The 23,975-nt window shown below is 44.5% G+C and overlaps 2 protein-coding genes across 4 annotated transcripts in view; one reads left to right on the forward strand and one right to left on the reverse strand.

Annotated features, from left to right (window-relative positions):
* LOC307240199 (phosphatidylinositol-binding clathrin assembly protein-like) overlaps positions 1-12,332 on the forward strand; it is a 25,555-nt gene extending 13,223 nt beyond the window's left edge. The window contains exons 8-19 of the mRNA XM_080013887.1: positions 1,606-1,647; positions 3,815-3,900; positions 4,505-4,568; positions 4,910-5,043; positions 5,668-5,765; positions 5,963-6,076; positions 6,223-6,253; positions 6,399-6,540; positions 7,058-7,081; positions 7,738-7,794; positions 8,632-8,751; positions 9,370-12,332. Of these exons, the coding sequence (XP_079870013.1) occupies positions 1,606-1,647; positions 3,815-3,900; positions 4,505-4,568; positions 4,910-5,043; positions 5,668-5,765; positions 5,963-6,076; positions 6,223-6,253; positions 6,399-6,540; positions 7,058-7,081; positions 7,738-7,794; positions 8,632-8,751; positions 9,370-9,384 (927 nt within the window). The 3' untranslated portion in view covers positions 9,385-12,332. The remainder of the gene's footprint in view (positions 1-1,605; positions 1,648-3,814; positions 3,901-4,504; positions 4,569-4,909; positions 5,044-5,667; positions 5,766-5,962; positions 6,077-6,222; positions 6,254-6,398; positions 6,541-7,057; positions 7,082-7,737; positions 7,795-8,631; positions 8,752-9,369) is intronic.
* rbm14a (RNA binding motif protein 14a) lies at positions 4,739-22,038 on the reverse strand (the record flags this gene model as incomplete). 3 transcript variants are annotated; one of them, XR_013844494.1, is made up of 9 exons in its annotated part: positions 4,739-4,760; positions 15,461-15,588; positions 18,212-18,628; positions 19,752-19,987; positions 20,096-20,374; positions 20,661-20,773; positions 20,876-21,064; positions 21,286-21,470; positions 21,878-22,038. XR_013844494.1 is itself a non-coding variant. In XM_080013886.1 (8 exons), the coding sequence occupies 8 exons, from the start codon at positions 22,036-22,038 to the stop codon at positions 15,585-15,587; spliced, it is 1,584 nt and encodes a 527-aa protein (XP_079870012.1). In that variant the 3' UTR covers positions 14,767-15,584. The 3 variants fall into 3 exon arrangements, 2 of the variants coding, with proteins under 2 accessions (XP_079870012.1, XP_079870011.1); XM_080013886.1 differs by lacking the exon at positions 4,739-4,760 and having other exon boundaries at positions 14,767-15,588; XM_080013885.1 differs by lacking the exons at positions 4,739-4,760; positions 15,461-15,588 and having other exon boundaries at positions 18,065-18,628.
* Between the last annotated feature and the right edge of the window lie 1,937 nt (positions 22,039-23,975).

The raw sequence follows: 23,975 nt of genomic DNA on the forward strand, positions 1-23,975 counted from the left end.
TTGTCTGGAGAGCATCGCAGAAGGTTTGGCTTGTCTCCGCCCTCCCGCCCCGTCCCTCTCGGCGGACGGGCTTTAGACGTGACCGAAACGGGCCACACGATCGATGGATCGTTTCCCCTTGGAATTCATATTTCATATTTCATATTTCATATTTGTACTCCAAACACACGAAAAAGGGACAACCTGCTTTAAACTTTTTGCGATGCACTTTAAATAGTTACGGGTGGAATGTGCGACCTCTTGCGACCTGATCTACCGCCAGTGCAGTGGAACCTCGGTCACGAGGGAAGGACAAACTCAAACTGATTGTAGATCAGAGTCCGGGGACGGCTTCCTATTCTACCTTTTCCTAATCTCCCCTCTTCTTTGCGTTTAGCTCCTCCCTCCCTCCCTCCCTCTCTCTCCCTCCCTCTCTCTCTCTCTCTCTCTCTCGCTCGCTCTGTCCCTCTGTTCGCCTGACCTCGCCTGGGGGGGGCGGGGCTTTTTCTCCCCCAAGACAGTGATGAATGGCCGAGTCCTAGCCTATCAGAGAGCCCCTCGCTTAGAGCATCCAGGACCCTTCTCGTGCTGCCTGTTTACATGCCTGTACTGCATGACCCAGCAAGCTGTTTTTTTCCCTTCATATATATATATATATATATATATTTATATTTATATATATATATATATACACCTCCCTTAAAAAAAAGAAAAGTCCTCCCCCCTTCTCCTTTTTTCCCCTCCCATGGCTGTTTCCTCGACTCTAAATATCCGCGCTTCTCCGTAAACAAGCCGCCGTGTCCTTCGTAGACGTGGATTTTTATCGCCGCTTAACGCTTCTTCAATCTCCATTGTTTTCTAATTGGGAGAAGGTTTGTGTTATCAGCTCAATCCCGCCCCCCATCCGCCCCAAAACCAACCACCCCCGCCCCCCAACCAAATAGACAAACAAACAAACAATCCAAAAAAACGGACTAACGTTGACTTTAAGGACCCATTCATTTACCTGTCTAACAGAAGTGTTTGTTTGTGTCATTTGTGCCCCTCCCTCCCTCCCTCCCTCCTCTTTTGGGTTCAGCGTCCTCCTTCCTTTTTGGATGTTTCTCACCTCGCAGTCACGTGACCTGTTGTCTGCCCTTTCTGTGCATCGCCCGTCCAGCATTCATTTCAAACCAGTCTCCAGAGCTGTGTTTCTCTGTGTGTTTGTGTGTGTGTGTGTGAGAAACTATATAAGTGTGTGTGTGTGTGTGTGTGTGTGTGTGTGTGTGTGTGTGTGTGTATGTGTATACCTCCCCCTCCTCCCCCCTCCAGTTGTCGTTTATTTGTTTAATTTCCAGCCACTGCATGAAGTAATGAATGCTTCGGTTTGATTCCTCTCTCTCCCTCTTCCTCCTCCTGCTCCTCTTCTTCCTCCTCCTTTCACATGCCTCTTCCCTTTTTTTGGTTGGGGTTGTTTTTTTTTATTTTCGTTTCTTCCTATCTCCAATTTGTTGGGTTTTGTTTACCCCTTGTTTTTTTTAATTTTTGTTTTGTTTATTTTTGTTTATTACATTTGTTTCATTTTGTTTTGCCTTCCTCCTCCCCTATCCCCTATCCCCCTCCTCCCCCCTTTTTTTTGTGACACAGCAAGTTGGGATAGATCAGGGCGACAGCCCCGATCTCACACAGGTCAGTCTACATCTCATCTCAATCAATCAATCAATCAATCAATCAGTCAATCAATCAACCAATCAATCAGTCAACCAACCAGTCGACCAATCAAGTCAATCCCATAATGCTTCATTCTAAACGCTTCCGTTCCCTACTCACCCTACAGACCTGCCGACACTGCAGCTGCCTTCCACTTCCTTCTCTCTAACTCCTTCTACCTTCTCTTTCTTTCTTTCTCTCTTTCTTTGTTTCTTTCTTTCTTTCTTTCTCTCTCTTTCTTTCCGTTCAGTCTAGACTGCAGACTAGTTAGGAGCACGTCCTTAGACTGTACCCCGTGAGCTTGCTTTTCTCTTAAAAGAGAGAAATAGATTTATATTCTCACCTGAATCACAGCAGAAGGAATTTTGAATCTCGCTTTATCGTATTGGTTTGACGGCAGTGTTTCAACGTTTTATTCTTTCTTTTTTTAATCTCCTCCCGTAGGGCTCCATTTTCAGATGCCACTGATTGTTTTTTTGTATATTTATCTGTTTGGATTTTAATGCCGGTGCTTAAGATTCCTTCAAGTGCGCTGTTAGTGTTTCTGCTGCATTCTCCGCAGTGAAAACGTCAAGGCTTAGTCCCTCCATTCAAGAGTCCCCTCTCCATTTATGCCGTATTCCAGAAACGCATCTCTCCATTTGAGCCCAGTCTAGCTGAATGTCAACAACACTTGTCTGAAAACACCAACGTCCCTTTGCATTAGCTGTGGGGAGAGCAGCGAATGGTTTGTCCTAAATAGGGTTCTGCAAGTCCGACTTGGATAGGTGCACATAATGCCATCATAAGTTCTGCACAGGATGCCGTCGCTTGTGCGTGATGCAGATCTTTACATTTCTGGTGTGGCCCGTAATGAGATGATGTCAAATCTGAAGGGGGGGGGGGAGGTTTCATTTGTCTAGGCGTGTCATCTCTGCAGTTCTCATGAAGACCCTATGTGCCCCTCGTCAACTCCATAGTGACACATGTCGATACTAAGCTCTGTTTTGATTTAGCATATTCTAGATTTCTCTGAAGAAGGATTTCCAGAATTCGCATTTGTCTCTCTCCCCTCCCCCCTTCCCCTTAAAAATAAGTATATGAGAGATCTTTCCTCCTTTTTTTTAATTTATTTTTTTGCTTGTGTTCAGAGTGTTTTTTATTATTTTTTATTCTTTTTACCGAGACTGAAATGTAAGTTTCTGGCCGAAAACATTGGTATCACATGTGTAGCAAATGAAGCCATTCATCTTTCTTTTTTGTTTCCCTCTGGACGATGCTGTCCGACAGCTCTGACCTAATGTGCATACCAGCTTTTCACCAGACAAGTTGCTTTTCAGGAAGTTAACATCCTTGGCTTCCAGCCTCAATAATCCACTGCCTAGCCTTGAGAATCGGCGAAACCAGCATTACTTGAATTGGAACCAGTAAATTCCAAATTTGATCAAAAGTGGAATCCACGGGTTAACTCTTTATTTATTTATTTTTCTGAAATGTGATTCTTAAATTTCTGAATGTGCGTCTGTGTGTGTGTGCGCGCGTGTGTTGCGTGTAGATTTGTGCACCACTGTGCATGGGCTTGGTAGGTGACTAGGCGTGTCTGTCGTGCACTCTGGAGTGCTGCGGGAACGGCGCTCTGTCCTGCTCTGTCCTGATTGGTCAGTCCTGCTGTGGACTTAGCCGTAGCTTGCATGATCTGGCGCTGATCTCTGCATGCTTGTTCAACCAGACCTGACGACACCTAAACCAGCGTCCCGATGCAAAACAAACAAACAAACAAAAGAAAAAAAAAAAAAAATACAAAGAAAAAAAAAAAGGTGTTCAAGTGGACAGGCCAAGTGGATATAACTCAAAGGTCTTGTGTTGATTTGTTTTTGTTTGTGCAGCTCTATGCGAGTGTGTGTTGCTGTGCCCGAGAGAGAGCGCGAGAGAGAGAGAGAGCGCGAGAGAGAGAGAGAGAGAGAGAGAGAGAGAGAGAGCGTGGGAGAGGCAGAGGGTGGAGAGAGTGAGAAAGAGGTGTGAATGGAGGATGAGTGGAAACCGTGTGTCTGCCGGGCCGAGCGCTTCTCGGTTGGTAATGCTACGGTAACACCCCCCCCCCCCCCTCACCCGCCGCCCCCTCCCACACTCCTCCGATATTCCTTCCCCCACCATCCCTCCATCCCAGGCTCCCAGCTCCCTCCTGGAGGCCCTGGAGCAGCACCTAGCGTCTCTGGAGGGACGGAAGATCAAGGAGCTCTCGGCCGCCAGCAGGTCAGCGCTCAATAAAACACATGTACTGTAGCCCCACTATGGTTAGTAACACCTCTACTACTACTACTACTGTGAACGTATACCACATAACTTGTACCAACGCAAAGTGTGGCACAATTCAAAATACTATAGACAGACTGACAGATGGATACATAGACAGACAGATAGATAGATAGATATATCATTTATCGTCCCAGAGGGAGATTTCCGTGTCTCAACAGCTCACATCAAAACGCTGGCAAAACAATAACAAAGCAATACAATGAAGTATTAAAAAATAAATATACAATATACAGTAAAAATTGAAAAAAACAGTTAACTGTACACAATAACACATGTTAATATACACTAAACCTAGTTATAAACAACAAATATAACCTGCAAATAACAGAAAATAATATAAATAAAAGATAAACCTATGAAAGGAAATTTTGAAGGAAAACCTACAAAATAAAAGGTCATAATAAATCAATTTAAAATAAGGAATCAAATTATTAATAAGTAATAAAAAAATGAAGAGTATTGTGTCATGTTGCATGTGTGTGATGCCCCCTCCACCCCCAAGAACCAGTACGTTGTACAGTGCTGTGTTCTGTCCCTCCAGCACTGGAATATCTCTCAGCCGTGTGGACGACAAGATGGACGACAACAGACTCCAACAACACAAGGTGCAGTGTCCTTCAACACACCTTTCATGCATTTAATTTTATTTCCCTTCTAGATACAGACATTCACAGCGGGGGTGTATTCCGCACCTGTATGACCTGTTTTGAATTTCATTTAGGCAAAAAAAAAAAAAGAGGAAAAGTCTAAAAATGTGCGGAAAAACTTGACCATGGTGGTGTTTTCGGTCCTTGTCCCTGTAAAAAAAAAAAAAAAAGGGTTTCAGTCTTATGTAATATTAGGTTTCATAACATTTTTGACATTCTAAAATCCCTCTCACATACATCCTGTCTCCACAACCCCCCTTCCAAACACTCAGAACCTCTTTCCCTTTCTTTCCCCACAGGACGAGGGGCCGAAGGTGATCGACATTCAGACGCCCAACGTATCCCCCGGTGCCCAGTCCGTGGGCAGTGCCAACAGCAGTGGAGGAGCCGCCGACCTCTTCTCCAACTCCCCCGTCGTACCCGTCAACAACCAGTGAGACCAGACATCGAATCTATTCCCGCCGCGTGACTTAACGTATTTATTGCCGCCTTAAAGGACGGTATGACGGCTGATGACGGCTCTCACGATGTGGTGAGAGACCTACCTTTGGAATGATCTTCTGATCTCGTTCAAAGCAAATTCAGTCCGCGTCAAAACAATGGCACTTCTTCTGCCTTTAAAGTGACTTTGGCAAAAAAAATACAAGCTACCGTAGTTGTCGGCGTGACCAGTGGATAACGTTAAGGTTGGTTTCTCACCATATCAGAAAGGTAAATAGAGGCCGTATCGAGAATCGAATAAATGTGAGCTATCATCAGGAAACCGGTCAAGGAATGACTGTTAAAAGATGTGTGCTGACGTGTCACATATCCTTCTGAATCTTCTCTACTGGTAAATCTTTGGACAAAATGCGATTCGCCAACATGACGTTTCGACAAAACATTATTTTTCTTACCACTCATTGAAGACAAAAAAGTTGACGCCGGTCGTATCAAATAATGCCGATGTGATATTTCGACGTGCTTAATCGTACAAAAGAATTTAATATATACACCGCCGGGCGCGACGTGTCCTCCGTCGCTCCTCCTCCCTGCTCCTCTTCCTCCCCTCCTCCAGTGTGCCAAACCTGACCAGTGAGCTGTTCACCCTGCAGCAGAGCTTCACCCCCATCCAGACCACACACACTGTGCCCAACAATAACAATGCCTGGGGAGGTAGGACCCACACACCCACACAAACACACACAATTCAGCGTAAACAACATACACACGTCTCAGAGGCAGTAAAAGACAGGAGCACACGCAGCTGGTGACACATGATTTGTGACAGTTCATTCCACCGCCTCTAACCGCCTTCCTCCTCCTCCTCTTCTCTTTCTCTGATTTCACCGTGATAACCTGGCGACGGCCAGGAGACCTGCTAAAGCCGGCGCCGCCCACTCAAATCCACAGCCACGGAGCACTGTTGCACTCTGGGAAAATGCTGCCAAATGATTTGGACTCCTCCTTAGCCAACCTAGTTGGCAGTGAGTCTCTCAACAAACTCACTTTTTTTTTTTTTTTTTTTACCCTTTTCTTCTGCATCTTTCCCATCATTGATTGTCACATTGTTGTCTCGCTCTCTCTCTCTCTCTCTCTCTCTCTCTCTCTCTCTCTCTCTCTGCATCCTCAGACCTGCAGTTTGGGGGGACGACAGCCAAAAAGTGAGTGGATTGTTTGACATTCAGAGTTGAGCCGAAAGCAAATCCTGCCTCGCCGCTGCCTTTCAAGATCGGTTTCTATGTGTGATTCATTCATGACTGTGTGTGTGTGTGTGTGTGTGTCTGCCTGTGCACGTGTGTGCATCAGGCCGGAGCTCCAGTGGAGTCAGCTGGTGGAGAAGAAGCCGACGGGAGGCGGCGGCTGGCAGTCCAAGACCATGTGCGCCAACACCAACTGGACGCATGCCACCCACCACATGGCCCCCGCCCCCATGCCCGTCCCTCAGATGGTGAGGTCCGGTCGGGTTAAAGAGGTTTTGTTCTCATTCTTAGTCCAGGCGCCCACGTAAGCCCCCTCTGCCCATGAGACAGTGGAAAGCAACCTTCCCCTTCTTCCCCTTTTAAAAAAAAAAAATTGATTATTTGTCTCGCTGAGGTGATAAAAGTGATAAAGCCCCCCTCAGTCCAAGGAAAAGAGGCGGTTAATGTATGAAATTTGACATTTGGTGCGGAGGGCCCTGGTATCTCTATCAGTCCAATTGGTCCAAGAGTTGGACTCGCTGCTTTTTAAAGTCTTCGACTTGACTCAGTAAATTGTATGTATTTTGACAAAATCGCAAAACAGTCAGGCTCATCTTTTCGGTCCACGAGTGTGAACGAGGACACAGGGAGCCCTGTTCTGTTTGAGCGTTTTGCAGACCTTAAAAAAAAAAATAAAAATAAAAATAAAAACAATAATAAAAAAAAATAGCCACATTATATTACTCCATCTGACTTTTTTATCTTCTCTCTTTGTTTTCTCGACAGAATGGCATGATCTATACTGGCTATGTAAGTACAGAAAGCAGCTTCGCCGCTCGGTGTCCTCTCCTTACACTCTCAAAGCTCTCGCTTTATTTTTTATGTCTTATTTTCATACTTTTACTAACATTTGGTTATTGGGATACGGGTTTTGTTCATCTGTCGCCATCGCCATTGCTCTATTGCCCGGCTCATACCGCTTTATCTTAGTTCTACTTTTTTTAAACTCACATAATGTTTGAAATGATCGAATAGCCAATTGCTCTGCAGTTATAGTTAGTATTAAGTAAGTTTCATAAGTTGATTTGAATAAGATAAAACTACAAACTCAAAACTGTAATGTGGGAGGGATACAATACTTTGCTGTTTCCGACTAGGCAGGGCGCAGTTAAAAGGGTCGTTTTTGAAAAATGCAACGACCCACCTTTGCGCAACATCGCAACAGGTGATGGGCCCAGAGCCGCGCTGGCCTTACAAACACCGTTGTCCAACGCTGCATAGTTCAGATGTTTAAACTTCACGTTTCAACGTGTTTAGGAGGGCCCACACTGCCGTCCCGGAAGCTTCATTTACAAATGAATGGTCGAACCAAATCATAAGAGCATCTTTTACCCCCCCTTTTTTTTTTTTATACTTGCTATTTTGGCTCTAAAGTCTAACATCAACCACAATCTGTGCCTCTCCAGGCTCCGGCACCAGTGGCTTTTCCTATGACGACACCCCAAGTGCCTGTTTATGGAATGGTAAGCGACCATCATTTTCCCAACCCAGCATTTGGGGCTTTTGCACGTAGGGTTCGCTGATATACAGTCTCATATGGTCTATGTTTAAAAGTTGTGTCTTATATTAAGTATGAATTCATAGAAAAATGCATTTTGGGTATTTTACAAGCAATATGTAACAACAAAACACTTTTACCGCCCCCCCTTGGACCTATAATCTATCTTTGCCCTGAGCTGCTGGCGGCGATGTGATATTGACCAGTTCAAGTGAATGCGGCAAGAACATCGAGTCTACGCTGACTTACTTTTAACATGTGTGAGCTACTTTGGGAGCTACTCGAACATCAATTCACGAAAAGAGCGAAGACGTTTTGACGAATGAGATTGCCTTAAAACAGACTGAATGTTGTTGCCTGATGGGTGATCCGCTACGTCCGAGCCTGGATGTTAACGTTACCTCAACGTCGCCGACGTACCGGCTTGCGGCGCTGTTGTCCGAGTGTAGACAATAGGCCTCCGACCTCCATAATGTTACCGCTGTTGAATACCAGCCAGCCACTGTTCCCGCTTCAATCAATCCGCTGTTGAATTGCCTGCCTTCATATGTTTCCCCGACTGCCGACAGTCATCATCAGAATGATTATCCATAACGTCATTAGGAACAGCCCAACTGGGCCTATTTGTCAAAGCAGTAAATATCACAACTACGCCGTCTGTGTAAGTGTTAAAAGTCTGAAGAAAAATTCATTCCCCAAAAAAAGGAAGAAATTCAATCTATTGAATTTTCCCTCTTCCACCTTCTCCTTTATTTGCTGTTTCCCCTTTCTGCTTTTTACGGTTTGCCCCTCCCGTTCCCAGCTGCCTGCCCAGGTGGGTCACCAGATGGGAGGGGTGCCTATGATGGCCCCCCAGCCCGTCATGTACAACCAGCCGGTCCTGAGACCCACCAACCCCTTCGGACCTATTCCGGGGACACAGGTGATGCACGGACACGCGCATGCACACTCACGTTCCACTCATACATCCGGCGACAGAAAACAAAAAAAGCTTTCACATCAGGCCCGCACACGGAACAAGATTCAAGAAAAACATAAATAGAAGAAAATAAATCCGCCAACTGCTCGTCGTCTGTAAACTCCCTTTGTCCTAGCGGCTAAATAAAGTTGTTTATTCTGGAATCTGGACTCATTTAAAACACTATTGTTGCTACGCCGTTCTCCTGCCGTGATGAAATATTATATCGGGAAAGGAGTTATTGTCCCCACTAAATTGCTCCCACTGAAACCACACAGCGGCGCCTTCTGAGATACGGCTGTTATTTGGGCTGATATTATTTATTTTATCGAAAGTTGACAATTGATATTCCGATTTTAAAAAACAGAACACCAAAAAAAGGCGCTCCGCTCTGCCTTTGCACGTCTTTCTTGGAGAAACAGTCACCCCCACCCCCTGTTGTTTGTTGCAAAGTGCAAAAAAAACAAGAAAATACACACAATTCATTGATATAAAAAGAGCGATGGTGTTTCTGAACTCCAACCATTGACTGAGCTCGTCAAAAGACGGCTGATCACTCTCCGTTCCTCTATCCCCCTGCAGATGCACTTCATGTAGGAACGATGGCGTGACCATGGCGTCGAAGCTAGGGGGAGGGGGGAGGGGGCGAAAGAAAGAGATGGAGAAGAGAGAGTCAGAGAGAGAGAGAAAGCGTGTGTGAGAGAGAGAGAGAGAGAGAGGCAAAGCAAACCAATCCACAACCAAACCCGACGCAGGAAGGAAGAGGACGGTGGCAGAGAGAGAGATGACGACCAGGAGAAAAACAGATCAAATCAGACCGGAGATGAAGGCGTGAGGAGTCCGCTCACCTTTCGTCCGCCGCCCCGCCCAGCCCCGCCCAGCCCCGCCCAGCCCCCCTTCTCCACCTCCACCTCCTCTGGGAGACTGGGAAACCGGAGCCCCCCTCAATCAGAACTCATCCTCTTTTTGAGTTGGCATTTCCGAATGATAACGCAAAGTTTTGCCTGTTAAATCGATGATGATGATGATGATGATGATGATGATGACGGCGGCTCGTGACGATACCGTGACGGCTGTGTGGAAGCTTCACAATCCTTTTCCTGACGTAAAGAAGAAGAAGAAGAAGAAGAAGAAGAAGAAGAAACTGCTCAAAAACTCCCCCCCCCCCGCCCCGCCACTCCCAGCTCAGTCCCGACTCGAATCACACCGGGCGGACGACGCATCTCTTTCTCTGACTGGATCGTTTGCACGCACTTTACTCCATGCAAACTTTACCAAGGGTCTATTGACGTGTGTTGTTGATTTCTGAGCATCTCGTTTAAAAAAAACAAACAAAACAACAAAAAAAAACAAACAAAAAAAAACAAAAAAAACCCCACAAACAAAAACGAAACACGCCAGTTCGCGCTCGTATCATCTGTCGGAAATTGCGTTCATGACCTGATGTCAAAAGTATCACGGACAGATGTGGAAGAGACCTTTTTTTACATTTTATCGCGCCGCATCGACATTGCAACTTGAGTCTCTTATGAGTTTGTTTGTTTTTTTAACGCCAGCGTCACATTACCAATATGAAATCAGAGATGTATTTTTGTGCTCTCTTGTATATGTTTGGATGACTGACTACGTAGGGGTTTTGTGCGTGTCTTTATTTAAAAAAAACGTTTTGCATTCCTATGTGATAGATGTCAGGTACCAGGTATAAATCGTTGTGTTACCAGGTACTCGTGTGTAACTGCACTGAAACTACCGATGAAAGCACTGAGCCAGACCCAGGTTCCATGTTGGGATGTGAACAAAACCTCATACACTGACTTAACTAATAGGAGATGTGATCACACGCACCGTGCATTCCACGCTTCTGTCTTTTTACAGCTGTCGCAACATCATTCAACCTCACCAACCGTCTTCTTCACGTGTCTGTGTAGGAACTGTCCCTGGTGTGTAGTAGTCTTGTACTTTCTGTGAGTCAGCGTCGGGATTCTGTACAAAAACGCAGTTTATTTTATTTTTTTCTTTCTGAGCTTAACTCCTGTACTTTCCACCCCGACCGCTCTGGACGTAGTGAAACCATCGCACCGAGAGCCAGACAGGGAGCCGAATTCGCCGTCAGACGAGGGGGTGGGGGGGGGGTGCGATTCTTCGGCCTTTGCCGATCGGAAAAACGGTCTGAGACTTCCCAGTGCCCACTCCCACCGGTGTCACCCCTCTCCCGAGCGTCAGTCCCATCCTGAAATTGTCTAGTTTAACACCCTGTAGTCTCCATATTAGCGAAGGACTCAAGCGTTGCGTAGGGGTGAATGGGATAGTAGATATCCTGCCTCCACTAATAGAATTTTTCCACGGCATCTATCAAGAGAGGGGGTGGTATTTGGTTGTCTTATATTTCTGGACAGGAAAGCTAATGGTGAAAGGCTGGAATGTGGTAAAGATCTTAGTAAAGCGACTTAGGGACGTGTCTGTCTATAGCAAACAAGTCCAATCGTGTCCACGGGGGCTTTTGGACCGATTCAGACAGTAAAGTATAGAATTTTAAAACTCGACTTTCGCGGTCGATCAAGGGATTAATAAGACCTACAGACAGACAGTATATATATAGCACAAACCTTCAAAGAGGGGACAACATTGCTGCACAAAAACCTAAAATCATTGCTGGGATGTACAGTTGAAAGGGGCAATAATCGGTTTCGGAGTAAGTTGTTTTCTATTGACTGTGTCTGTTCTGTGTATATGTACTGTATGTATGTGTACACGCCTTCCCACTGAGATAAACAGGGTCATGTCTCTGGACGAGGCCGAAGAGCCTCCCTGCGTACTTACCGCGTCTACAGGTCAGTTGCGAGCTGGTATTGTGTACTAACTTAGCAATGAGTGTTGTTGTGAAGCGTGTCTCCGTCCGTACCACATGACATGACTGTACGTTAAGATGGCTCTCTCGAATTTCTCAAAAACGAAAACTCAACAATCATCGGGGACACCTGGAATCTTAAGCAGATCTTAAGTCGACGCCTGCGGAGCGACATTTCAGCCGCGCGCGTTGGGATGAGTCCAAGCAAAATTCTCAACAGAATTGACTTGAACCAGCGATGACGATTCTAAACCATCGCCCTCTGGACTGTAGCTGCAGGCTACGCCGAAACCAACCCCCACCGCTCCCCCCGAATAACTGCAGCGATGACTTCAATACCAGCAGAGAGATTACTGTTTGAAAAACCACGACCACCTCGCAGGAAAAAGGGAATTTAAACAAGCGGGCAGCCACTTATTAGAATTTACTATTTGGAAACTTCTGGTACTTCATCTGCTCGGTGTTAAGTAGTGGTCCGTCTTTCTGTCAGCTGAACGCCCGCACCCACAACGCAGCTCCGTCCATCCTAGGCCAATCTTTGACTGTTATAACTTGCAATGTCCTCTGTATATAGGTAACACTCTTCATGTGTTTTTAGACGTTCTCTCTCTGTAAGCGATCGAAGCTCCATCGAAAGATGTACTGTATGTGGGACGATTTATTGCTGTAAACTGTGTTTGGGTGGTTGTATTTTCAAGGTGTCATCATCCAGGGATGGGGATGGGGCTTGGGGTCAATGTTTGTGATGTCTTGTGTCCATTGTGTAGAGGAGAGGGGTGGGGGGGTGGGGTTCAAGGGTCAAACTTTATCACAACTGGTCTATACCAAGAGTGTCTTCATCAAGGAAGTGGGCAGGACAGGGTCTGTCCTCTTCCAAACAGGAACATTTTTTTTGCACCAAAGTCATCATCAAAGCGCAGCTTCTTCTAATTCCAAGGTCACTATGGATGGATTTCACAACTCAAAAAGGAATTTTTTCTGACATTTTTTCCCCCCCAATTATTTTTCAGACATGGAAACTGTCTTTATTTGCATGATTAAGTGTCGTCTTTTTATTGGCTTGTGTGCCCGGTAAAAGCATGACCATTGTGAACTCTCACTTACCGGTGTGTTTGGAAATGTTTAGGAAATTTCTCCATGAGATTTTTTACTTACCTCTTGACATGAGCGTTCATTGACATTCATAATCAACTGTTTTACAAGACGTAGCACAACTAACTGTTTGAAGGGTGCCTTGCATGCAGAAATGCAACCAGTAGGTCCCTCCATCAAACTTCAAACAGTTATCCCACCTGCATCTTCGTAAAACACCCTGGATGTCAATGGCAAGTCATCACTTAGCTAGCTAGACATTGCAGTCTTGTAAAACCGCTCTTTATTAAAGCGTTGCTATTTTCAATACGTGTTTGAATGCTTGCTCCTTTTTCGTACTCGGCTGGCAGCATCTTGCAAAGTTGTGACTGAAGGTCAGAGTACAGTAATATATGTTTGGTCTGGTCCACATGGTGTGCTGTTAAACGTGTTTGCCCCGTCTTGTCCTGTCTGTTGTCATCAACTGGACTGCCCTGTCACCTTCCAACTACCCTGGACATAGGCTTGGGCCAAAACGGTTCCCTGAAGCTTACGTTACCCAGACTTATGCAATCTAAGCAAACACGAGGCTAGTTGAAGACAAGTTCAGGGAAACATGGCATTGGACGGCAAAGCTAAGACCAGATCAGTGCACGAGATATGGATCTAAGGTCGAAGGACAGCGGTGACATTGTTTTAGACCCATCTATCGATAAGACTTCATGCACAGATGGGGATCATATCTCCATCTACACATGGTATTACCATGTCAATGCTTGCAACCCTTATAATAATTTCTTTTTTTCCCTCTTGGTATGTTGGCTATAGCTGTAGGTTATCTAAAATTCACCCACTGTTGTTGCTTTTCCATGACCTTCCAATGAAATTATATGACTATAATTAATAACTTTTTTTTAATGGGTGAATGAATGAAGAGGTTCTAATAGCTGCATATTTACAAACTGCGACTCCAAGCAAAATGTAAAAAAAATAATAATAATAAAAAAAAATCACAACCGTTCCCTTTATTCCCCAAGCTTCACCTTGACCTCGAACACTTGTCAAATAAGTTCTAACAGGGAAATATATATATATATATATATATATATATATATATATATATATATATATAGGGAGAGAGAGCGAGAGAGAGACCGAGAGAGAGAGAGAATTTCAGACGATTCTCAACCCTGAGACTGATTCCCAGGGTACATTGTTCACCCTCAGTTTGTTTTCCCACCTCAGAATTAAAGGAGATAAGAAATGATGGGTTTACTTGGGCCTCCAGGTGGTCTCTCTGTCCAGGCCACATCATAGTTAGACCCTTAAAGGGCCCCACAGACCACCTGAAGAGACCCGATTGGGTCATTATTTAATCCAGACCTTTCTGCTGTAAAGGCAAAGCATCCAGTGAAGACTCCCCACTCCCATATTCTCCAGTGAGTGAAGAGAAAAAAAAAAAAAAAAAAAAAAGCATGAACTCCACATGCAATTTTCACAACACACTTGAAAGCCTCCATTCATTGAACAGAGCTAAGTCTAGTCCTCATGTGAGCTCTGTGCTCAGTTTTGTGTGCGTTCAATAGCCTAGCGTCCATCTGTGAAACGTCATGGTTTGTCGAGGGCGTGAAACTTGGCGGCGTCCATAAACATGTCTTGTACTTAGATTGGGAGTGAGGGTTCATACCCCTCATAATGTTCTTCTCGTTTCCTTTTTTCCTACATCAAAGTGATAGAAATATGATCAACAATGGGTTTGCATTGTTATAAAATTATTGGTTTTTATTTGAAACGCAGAGGTTGATGTTTTTGGAAGAAAACAGAATAAAACATCATCTGATAACTCGACTCTCAACTTTTTCCTAATTGTTTTTCCGTGGTATGTAGACAAAGGGATTGGGAGAATGGAAATATTTTAATAAGAGTCTATTTTGTAAGTCATATGGTTTAAAGTTTTATATAGTAGACAGTTTAAATAGAATTTCACTGAATAACCTGTAATCTCGACACAGCTATACAACACAACACACACAAATGCTGTTTAAATTTAAAGTAGTTTATTGATCATTAAACCTTTAAAGAGCATAGAACAAAATTAAATTTTAAACAAATGATAATAGTTGTGTTCATTGTCATTCATACAGGTTGAATGTGAAAAACACTTCGGGCGGGGGAGGGGGGGGGTGTTGCGTGTTGAACCAGCAACCGATCCTGACCCAGGTTGTTCAACTGAAATGTGTGGGGAGGATGCGAGGGAAGGGGGGAGGGGGGTCTACCAGTGTGCTCTTAAACAAGGCACTTCACCCCAAAATTGCCCCGGGCGCGCAAATACAAAAAACTGCAACATCCCTCCTCAGTGTCCCAGGCCCGGCTCTGGCTGATTGGCCGGTGCTCCTGAGCGACAGCCCATTAGATACAGTACGTGCTGCCAATAATCAGCCTGCTTCAACAGCCATTTAGGCCCCAGAAGGCTCAAGAATGTGTGTGTGTGCGTGTGTCAGGAATGTACGAGCAGATGTGTGAGTGAGGGGGAGATGCAGGCTCGCAATCAGGAACAAAGGAAGAAAAATAAGGGGGAAGAAAAGGGGGGGGGGGGGGGGGTTCGCACAATAACCTGAGGAAAAACAACAAACAAACAAACTAGGGGTGTATGGATAACGCTGTGTGTGCGTGTGTGTGCGTGTGTCTGTAAGTTGTGTTTGTCCTCGGAGGGGGGCGAGCGTGTACAGGGCTGTGTGTGGTCTGAGTGTTTACCTTAGAGGGGACACCCCATCGTCCACAGCAGTTTCAGGCCTAACGCTGCTGTTTTTCCCGTCCCACGCTACAGGCGCGTGTGGCGTACGTCCACGGCTAGGGCCGAGTTAGGCTCCCTCCCACTCTAGCTGCAATAATCAGCGAGAGGAAGAAGGTGGCTGGAGCAGCAGCAACAACAAGGCATGCAACTGACAGTTCACATGGAGCAGGTGGAATAACATGTCGAGAGTGTGGAGCGCTTACATCGTGTCGCTTAGACCTAGCACGGTACAGCTAACTCTGATGGCCATGAGGGGGAGAGGGGTAAAACCAAAACAAACCCAAGTGTGCGTGTTTGGGTTAAGCACGAAGGTAATAAGGGTCTGATCCACATGTATCAGAGTAGATGGCTATGGGAGTGGCCTAGACTTGGGGGGGGGGGGGGCGGCTTAGCCTAAACGTCAGTTAGCTTTGCGATGTGTTGCGAACTGTGAACTTCAGTCGAGGTGGAGGGAGGGAGGGAAAGAGGGTTCGACACAACACTTCATGCTGCTCAAGTGAGGAACTCCAGTAGCCTTAACGAGACAGCTTAAGGCTAACCACTACCTAGATATGGCTCAACCACTCAAAGCCTCCAGAACCTATCGACCCTCAAACAAACTTCAACCTGGAAAACACGTACCTGCATACACACCGTGGAGCCCTACCCACCTCAAATTGTCAATGACTGCCTCGCCAATCATACAACTTTTAGACCATTAAAAAAAAAAAAAAAAAAAGCCTCCTGAAATGCAGTGAGGCGGTTATTTCACCCAAATATAAACTCACTGCATACTGGGATGTTAAATGTGGTACGATATCTAACCCTTGAAGGTGGTGAATTTCAAACACTCGCTAGCCTTATACACTTTGTTTCACCTGAAATTTGACATTAAAAAAAAAAAAAAAAAAACCTCACCAGGTGTGTCATTTACCAAATTTTGTAATGTAGTCTGCCATTTCTTATTAATTAAGAGACACAAGAGCCAATTAGAGTTAATTCCTTTTAAGAAATACAATCAATTACCACCACTTCCTTGGCCATTCTTTAACTAAATGCAGATTGCGCTCCTAAAATACACTTTTAATTATGTACATGTGTGGGAAACAGAAAAATACATGTTCAGCAAATTGCAACCGGGTATAAAAAAGTGGCTTAACATTCCATCTGTTTTAGTAACCAATTGGTTGCCTTCGGTGGGGGGGAGGGGGGGGGGATCAACGCTATGTTAATTTGAAAATCTAATAACTTAAAATGTTTCCCTTATCAAATACCTACTACCCATGACATTTGTAGACAATTACATTTTTTTTTAACATTGTCATTCAAACATTGAAATGCTTTCATTGTCGTGGCTTCCAATTTTTATTTGCAATTTACAAAATAATTTTTGATATGAAACCTGATGTGAAAAGTAAGATAATATAAATCAAGAGTAAGCTGTGAGCATACTGCAGTTCAGAGGAACGCAACTCTACACTTTCTTTTAAGAGAAATCATCACATTTTTATTTTTTGATTAAAGCCATAGAAAGGTAACTTCAATCTATCGAGACGCTTGGAATATATAAAGGAGTGAACTAAACACGAAACTCCTTCCTAGATTCTGATCTGAACTATGAATGAACCAACTCCAAAATGTTCGTAACCAACATGCTAGCCATGTTTACCTTTGGCATTTGGCCGTCTGCACAGACAAACGATTTAAAATATCACTGTGATGGGCATCAAGAAAGACGGCACAGCTTGTGAACTCGCTAGGCTGAAATAACTATCTGCTACCAGTCAAATCCTGAACTACATGGCACAGTAACTCTGGTTCAACATGTTGCTAGGCTGCGGTCAGGATGGTTTCTGAACGATAGGTGATCATTCCCAGTTTGGTGCAGCGAGGGTGAGTGGAATGTACAAGAGCAAGTTGAGGCATCCTAACGTTCAAGTCGATGGTGGTCGTGATCTGGATGGTGAGGGCGGTAAAAAGGCACCGGTAAGGACAATGGAGGTCACAATCTGGATGACCCTCCCAGTCAAAATGTATTTCACCTCAAGTTTGGATCTTTACTAATCTGTGGTACTGACGCTGCACACACTCGCAGATATGAGGTTGTCATGTTCTGCGGGCGAGCAAAAGAGAATACTTAAGAGTAAGTATACGCTGCAGATATCTCTACCAAAATGGAACGTCGAACCCAGAAAACATTAGGGACTAGTCCAAATAATATTTACTGAATATTCCTAAAACGAACCACGTCAGGAGACTTCTGTTCTTCCCTGAAGCAACTTCAATCAGCAGGACCTGCCCAAACAAACCAAGAACTTTCCTCATCACTCAGGCAAACTAGCAAAAGGCTTGTGTTGACTGGGTAGAGGACGATCACTCATTTCTAAAACTACTGACTTGGTATCCCTTCCCACCTCTCATCGACTGTCCCTTGCTTCCTTATGCACACACGCCTGCTCTCTCTCACACGCGCCTGCTCTCTCTCTCTCTCACACACACACACACACACACACACACACACACACACACACACACACACACACACACACACACACACACACACACACACACACACACACACACACACACACACACACACACACACACACACACACAGGAAAAGAAGAGGGGATGGGAGGGGGGGCTATCGATAGGGGGGCTCTGGCGTGTGCAGGTAAGGGTATTCGTGGCGCTGGGGCAGGGAGTGCCCGTGTGCGGGTGTCTGCTCATACGCTCTGGATGTGGAGTAGCTTCCCGGTGCCGGGTAGGCCCCCGCCGCGCCGTACGCTCCATCGTAAGCTCCAGCCGTGTCGTACGCTCCCGTCGCCGTATAGTCGCCAGAGGCGTCGTAGCCCGGCACAGGGGTGTCGTAGCCTCCCGAGACGTCGTAGGCCCCCTGTGCACCGTAGCCCCCTGAGGTGTTGTACTTTACCGGCGGGGCATACGTCGTAGACGCGGTGTACGTCCCTGGGGGCGCCGGGACAGTGGTGGAGGTCTGGGAGTATGCCGTGGCATCAGCGGGTGGGGGCGGAGGGGGAGGAGGTGGAGGAGGAGGATTGGTGTAGGCGTACTGGAGATACTGGTACTGCTGCTGGTATTGCTGGTATTGCTGGTACTGCTGCATCTGCTGGTAGTACTCTGCATAGCACCTGAGGAGAAAACAAGGGTGGAGCGGCGGATGAAAAGAGAGCAAAGGGAAGCAGGGAAAATATCATATGCCCCCCCTGCCTAGCCTACTGGAGATAGCCTACTGTCTCCAAACTAGGTCTGCAGGAACAAAATTCGAAAAGCATTTGAATATTTAAAATTAAAAAATATATAATAATAATAATAATAATAATAAGAAGAGTTTATTTATTTTTTCTCAATAAATTATTCATTATATATGTCTTGGGTAATGCTAGCGAATCACTTCACAAAGTTTATCCAGTTTGTTGAACAGTGAACACAGTGAGAAATATTCCCGAAAACATATGCGTAGCGCATGTGGGCGGAAACACGTGCGCGTCTCCCTCTCTTCTGGCATTTCACTGTGTGCAAAAGGTTTGCACCTTTGATTAAAAGGTCCAGTAATTCCAGAGATGTGGCGATTAAAGTGGGAAAATAAACCCGACCATCACCGACAGACTATCCTCTTGACCATGAGGGCACAGGTGGGATTTTTTGTAGCGGAGCAGCAGCAGGAAATGGAGTAAATTAAATACATCTAGATTTTTTATATGCTTTGTTTGGAGAAAAGATCACTGACTGGAGCTGCGGAACCGTGCTTTAACACTCCCTGCTGCAGGCCCTACTAAATTTGAGCTTTAAAGTTTTGAATATTAAAAATAAAGCATACAAACTTAAATGGGATTATAGAGGAATATCTACAGCCCTACACCAAACAGTTGGTAAACTGATCCAAAGTCAATTTAAAATAGCTGTAGAAACCAAACAAAACCATGCCCTCTGGTTTGGTTACATTGGCTTCAGTGCAAGTCCCAGGATTCCAGTCAAAGCTGCAACGTTTTAATTCAACATCCTGGTTTGCCCTCATCTTTTCTCTAAGACGGTAACTATATTTACTTCAAAGTATGCATTCTCCTGATCTATTCATTTGTTTTGTTTCTTTCCTTGGTCACTTGAGATAATTTATTTTTGTGAGTGTTCATCCATATTGACAGTTTACTGACAACAACTAGCTATGCTGGTTCACCTAGGCTGCCTTTCACTGGGGGTTTGTCATTTGGTTTATATTGAACTTGAAGATCATGTTGCAGTAACAACCTGTACCTAGCAATAGGATCTGCTGCTCCCTCAGCAGCGGCGACTGTGGTTGTGGCGGGTGGGGCCTCTGGACCACCGGGCGGGGTGGGCAGAAGAGCACGCCTTTTGGGTCGAACCTGGGCAAGGGACCCCGGTACAGGATCTGGCAGAAGAGGGGCCCGATTTCCTCTGATAGGGCTGCGATCCCGCTCAGTTGTGGCGGTCCCGCTCACCTTCCTTCCTGCCTGTTGCTCTGCCAGAACCTATAACCAATAAATATGATTAAAATTACATTATTAAAAAAAATAATAATAATAATAATAAATAAATAAAAAGATAATTTATGACAAATAAAGATCGAGTCAACAGACCTTCTGTCCCTGCTGGAAGAACTTGGCCCTTGCTGCTTCAAACATCGCTGTTGGGTCTGATCCAGCTTCCGGATCCGGTTCCTGGGTGTTGGTAACTGTGCTAGGATTGTCATCATAAACCTGGTCGGCAACAGCCCCATATACCTGGCTAGCCAGAGCCCCGTATATAGCGGGGTTTACCCCATCTGCAGCTTTGGCGGAGGTGAGGCCCTTAAGAGCAGCATAAGTAGGATCAAAGGATGTGGTGTTGTAGAATGAGTTATGTACGCTCTGCTGAACCTGCAGGGGAAAAGAGAATTTATAAAAGAAAAGATTAAAAAATAATAATGGCAAATGAATGTGTGAACCAATTAAAGCCCCACAATTGTACTGTTTAATCTTATTTGGGGTTAAGGGGGAAAAATATATATGAGACTTGTAATTAAAAACAATTTAAAAAGTAACATTTATTTTAGTTAGCACCCTCTAAATAGGTAATAGACAATCAAGTGAAAACATTTCAATGTTTTTAGAGGAAAAGGAAAAAATATTTGAACGAGTTTGCTGTTGCAACACCGGCACTGACTTGTATTGGTAGTCCCGCAGCAGCTGCTGCAGCTGCTGCTAACACAGCTGCCTGGCTCTGGTGGTGCTCTAGTGATGGAGCTGGTCTGGGGAGAAGACCCTCTCTGGGTGCACCTGAGAAGGGTGAGCAGACGATTAGAATAAATGGAAAAACAGGACATAACAGCCAGATGATGGTGCCAATGTTTGGGGCCTGTCCTCCTCCCGCTCCACTACCTGCTCCTCCAATCCCCATGGGGTTGGTCATGTTGGCGATCTGGTTTATCAGGGGCTGGGCCTTGGACAGCTCAACAGACAACTGACGGCCCTTAAAGGTGGTCCCGTTGAGTGCATCAATGGCTTGTAGGGCTTCCTCCTTCCTCTCCATGTGCACAAATGCATAGCCAGCATTGGAGCATAACCTGGCTGAAATTTGAAAAGGAAATTTGGGGGGGATTCAAAGGAGATTTAGATATTAGGATGTTTTTGTCCCATTAAATGTAACGCATGTAAAATCATAACTACTTCAAAATAATTGCACTGAAATCCAAGGGTAATTAATACACCATACGCCATCAAGCAGAACAATGTAGTTTTCTTTCAAGAACAACTAAACTGGAGTAGGTTGATAAGCAAATTCAACAGACCTTTGACTTTGTCACAGTCCAGAACCCTCCCGAAAACCTGGAACAGTCCATGCAAGTCATCTGCTGTACATGTTGAACTCAGGTTTCCAACAAACACCTTGGTGGAGTTTGGTGGCCGTGCACGAGATTCCTCCACCACCAGTGGCCTGCCTCTGTATTCTTTGCCATCCAGGTGGCGTATAGCCCTGTTGGAGAAAGGAAACTTTCCATAAAGCATCAAATGACCACAGGCTGGATATGAAAGCGCTGCAAGCATTTTGCCTATATGGTGCGCTTGCCTAGCCAGTTAGACCACCACTTTAGCCGTCCCCCCTAAAATACATATAGACAATCACCATATACTAGGAAAGCACAAACACCATTATGTCTCAAGCTGAGTATGGAGCACACACTATAGGGTACTTGGAAATACATTCCAGCTACAATAGTCAGATCGTGAGTTTTAGAAGACAGTTTTCCCTCAGTAATTGATTTTCTACTTTGACCCAACAAAACAAACCATGAAATTGTCACTGACATATTAAAGACAAAGACGAAACAGAAACTCAATACAACCATGTGACATCACAAAAACGAGGGGTGCGTGAAATACCTGTCTGCCGCACCGTCTCCCTTCAGGGTAACGAAGGCATACTGTCTCAACAGTGAGCAGGTATTGACCTCCCCGTAAGGAGCGAACAGCTTGTTGAGTTCATCATGAGTTGCATCCAACGGAAGGTTTCCCACAAACAACTTTATGCTCTCGCCGCTCATTTTGATGTCTGTAAATGGGAGGCGAAATATGATTCAATGAGAAACTTGACAAACTCTTGACGGCTGCTGAGCGTTTTCGAAAATCTTGTCAACATGAAACTCAGTTTGTGTGAGACTCAATTGTCATTGCAATACGTTGATAGAAAATGTATCTATAAAATATGCTCGATCTTAAACGACTTTAAAAAGTGTTTAAAGTTCATTCATTTTCCGAGTAGTACTTCAGTATATTACTGACTATTTAATTGTACTGCCTGACATTGTTGAGAATCGCATACCGTGTCAACAATCCAAGTCTTGCAACTTTAGACATGAATAAAGAAGCCACTTTTTTTAACAATATAATTAACCGTAAATGCGTGTCCACATATATATATTTTTACTCCTTAAAAATCGTGTTTGTTATTTAACCGTTCACAATACAGGATTAAACTCGAAAATGTTCTATTCATTTGGAAGTAAAAAAAAAACATCTGTTAATATATATTGTGGTAACATACATTCAATGTGAGTTGAGGTAAAAAATTAATATTAAAAAAAAAAAAAACACAAGCGTCAGCTCGCCGCAGGCTTTAATATTATTTCAAAATGTGTTCGCCGTCCTTGTTAGTTTCAGCAGGACTCACCAAATTGGTAAGTTAAACTCTCACGCCACACGTCGTAATGCTAGCTAGCGCTAAGGCCATCTTGAATAACATAAACGCCGCGGTGTTAGCTTAGCACGCTAACGGTAGCGTAATGGTTTTCGCTAACGTGGTCTGAAAGGGGAATCCTCACACGGATAAAACCCCCCGTAACTACTCCGCCCGGGGTGGCTTGGGTTTGTAACGGCTTCCTAATTCTCCATTAAAGCGCGAACGAAGCAGTTATGTCACAATCTCAAACGACACATTTCTTACCGAACGCGGTGCTTCAAATGCGTGCCGAAGCCTGGACCTCATATCCTGTTCCGGTTTGGGCGCGGGGAGGTGGGGTAAGTGCTACGTTGAATTTCCGATCCAGAATCGGAGTGTTCGCGCCCCACCGCGACAACGGACCGGGATTCACGCACCGTTAACAAAGTTCTCTTTTTTTTTTTTTTTTTTTTGCACCGATTTTATTTGAAAACACGTTTATTTTAGATCTGGAGTGGTTGTTGTTGTTTTTTTTTACGCTATGTTCATGCATTCGGTGGAACACGTTTAGTTCGAAATGCGAGAGCGTGTGGGCACTGCCGAATCGGAATGACAGACTTTCCGAGTTTCAACGGGGCGCATTTTGATGCGTTCCGTTGGAACTCGGAATTCAGAAAGATTCAAATCCACCAACAACAACCTCCCCGCTCCGCTCACATCTCGGGATCATTATATTGTTCGTATGTTTTGATTTTGCAGAATAAAGAAATCGGGCTTTTTTGATTAACCTCGAACGACATTTACTTATTCTTTTCCTTTTTTACATCCTTTCATCTACTTTTATTTGCCAACTCGGTCTGACCAAGTTCCCAGAAATGGGTTGTGGTTTTATTTATTGTATTTTATTTTGAAAATGTATAATACCTAATAATAATAATAATAATAATAATAATAATAATAATAATAAAGTGTCAAATACGACGCTATCTATTATTGTACCACAGTCATAGAGCGAGGGTGTGTGTGACGCCCTCTCTCTATCGCACCCCCTGACGAGTCCTCCTTGGCCCGGGGGACGAGGGCCTCGGAACTGCGGGGCGTCGTGGAAACGGACGGACGGACGCACACTGACACAACTTGTGCAGTATTAATTATTAGTAAAATCAATATCAATTATAATAATGATCAATATGAATATGATATATACATGTTATTCTTAATATTCATATAATGTTAAGCATTAACATTGTTAACCTGTAATTACTTTGTAAGTACATAGCAATCATTTATAATTTTATACCGTATAGCAATCATTTGCATTGA

This window comes from Zeus faber (assembly GCF_960531495.2).
Source record: "Zeus faber genome assembly, chromosome: 14".
NCBI classification, from domain to species: domain Eukaryota; kingdom Metazoa; phylum Chordata; class Actinopteri; order Zeiformes; family Zeidae; genus Zeus; species Zeus faber.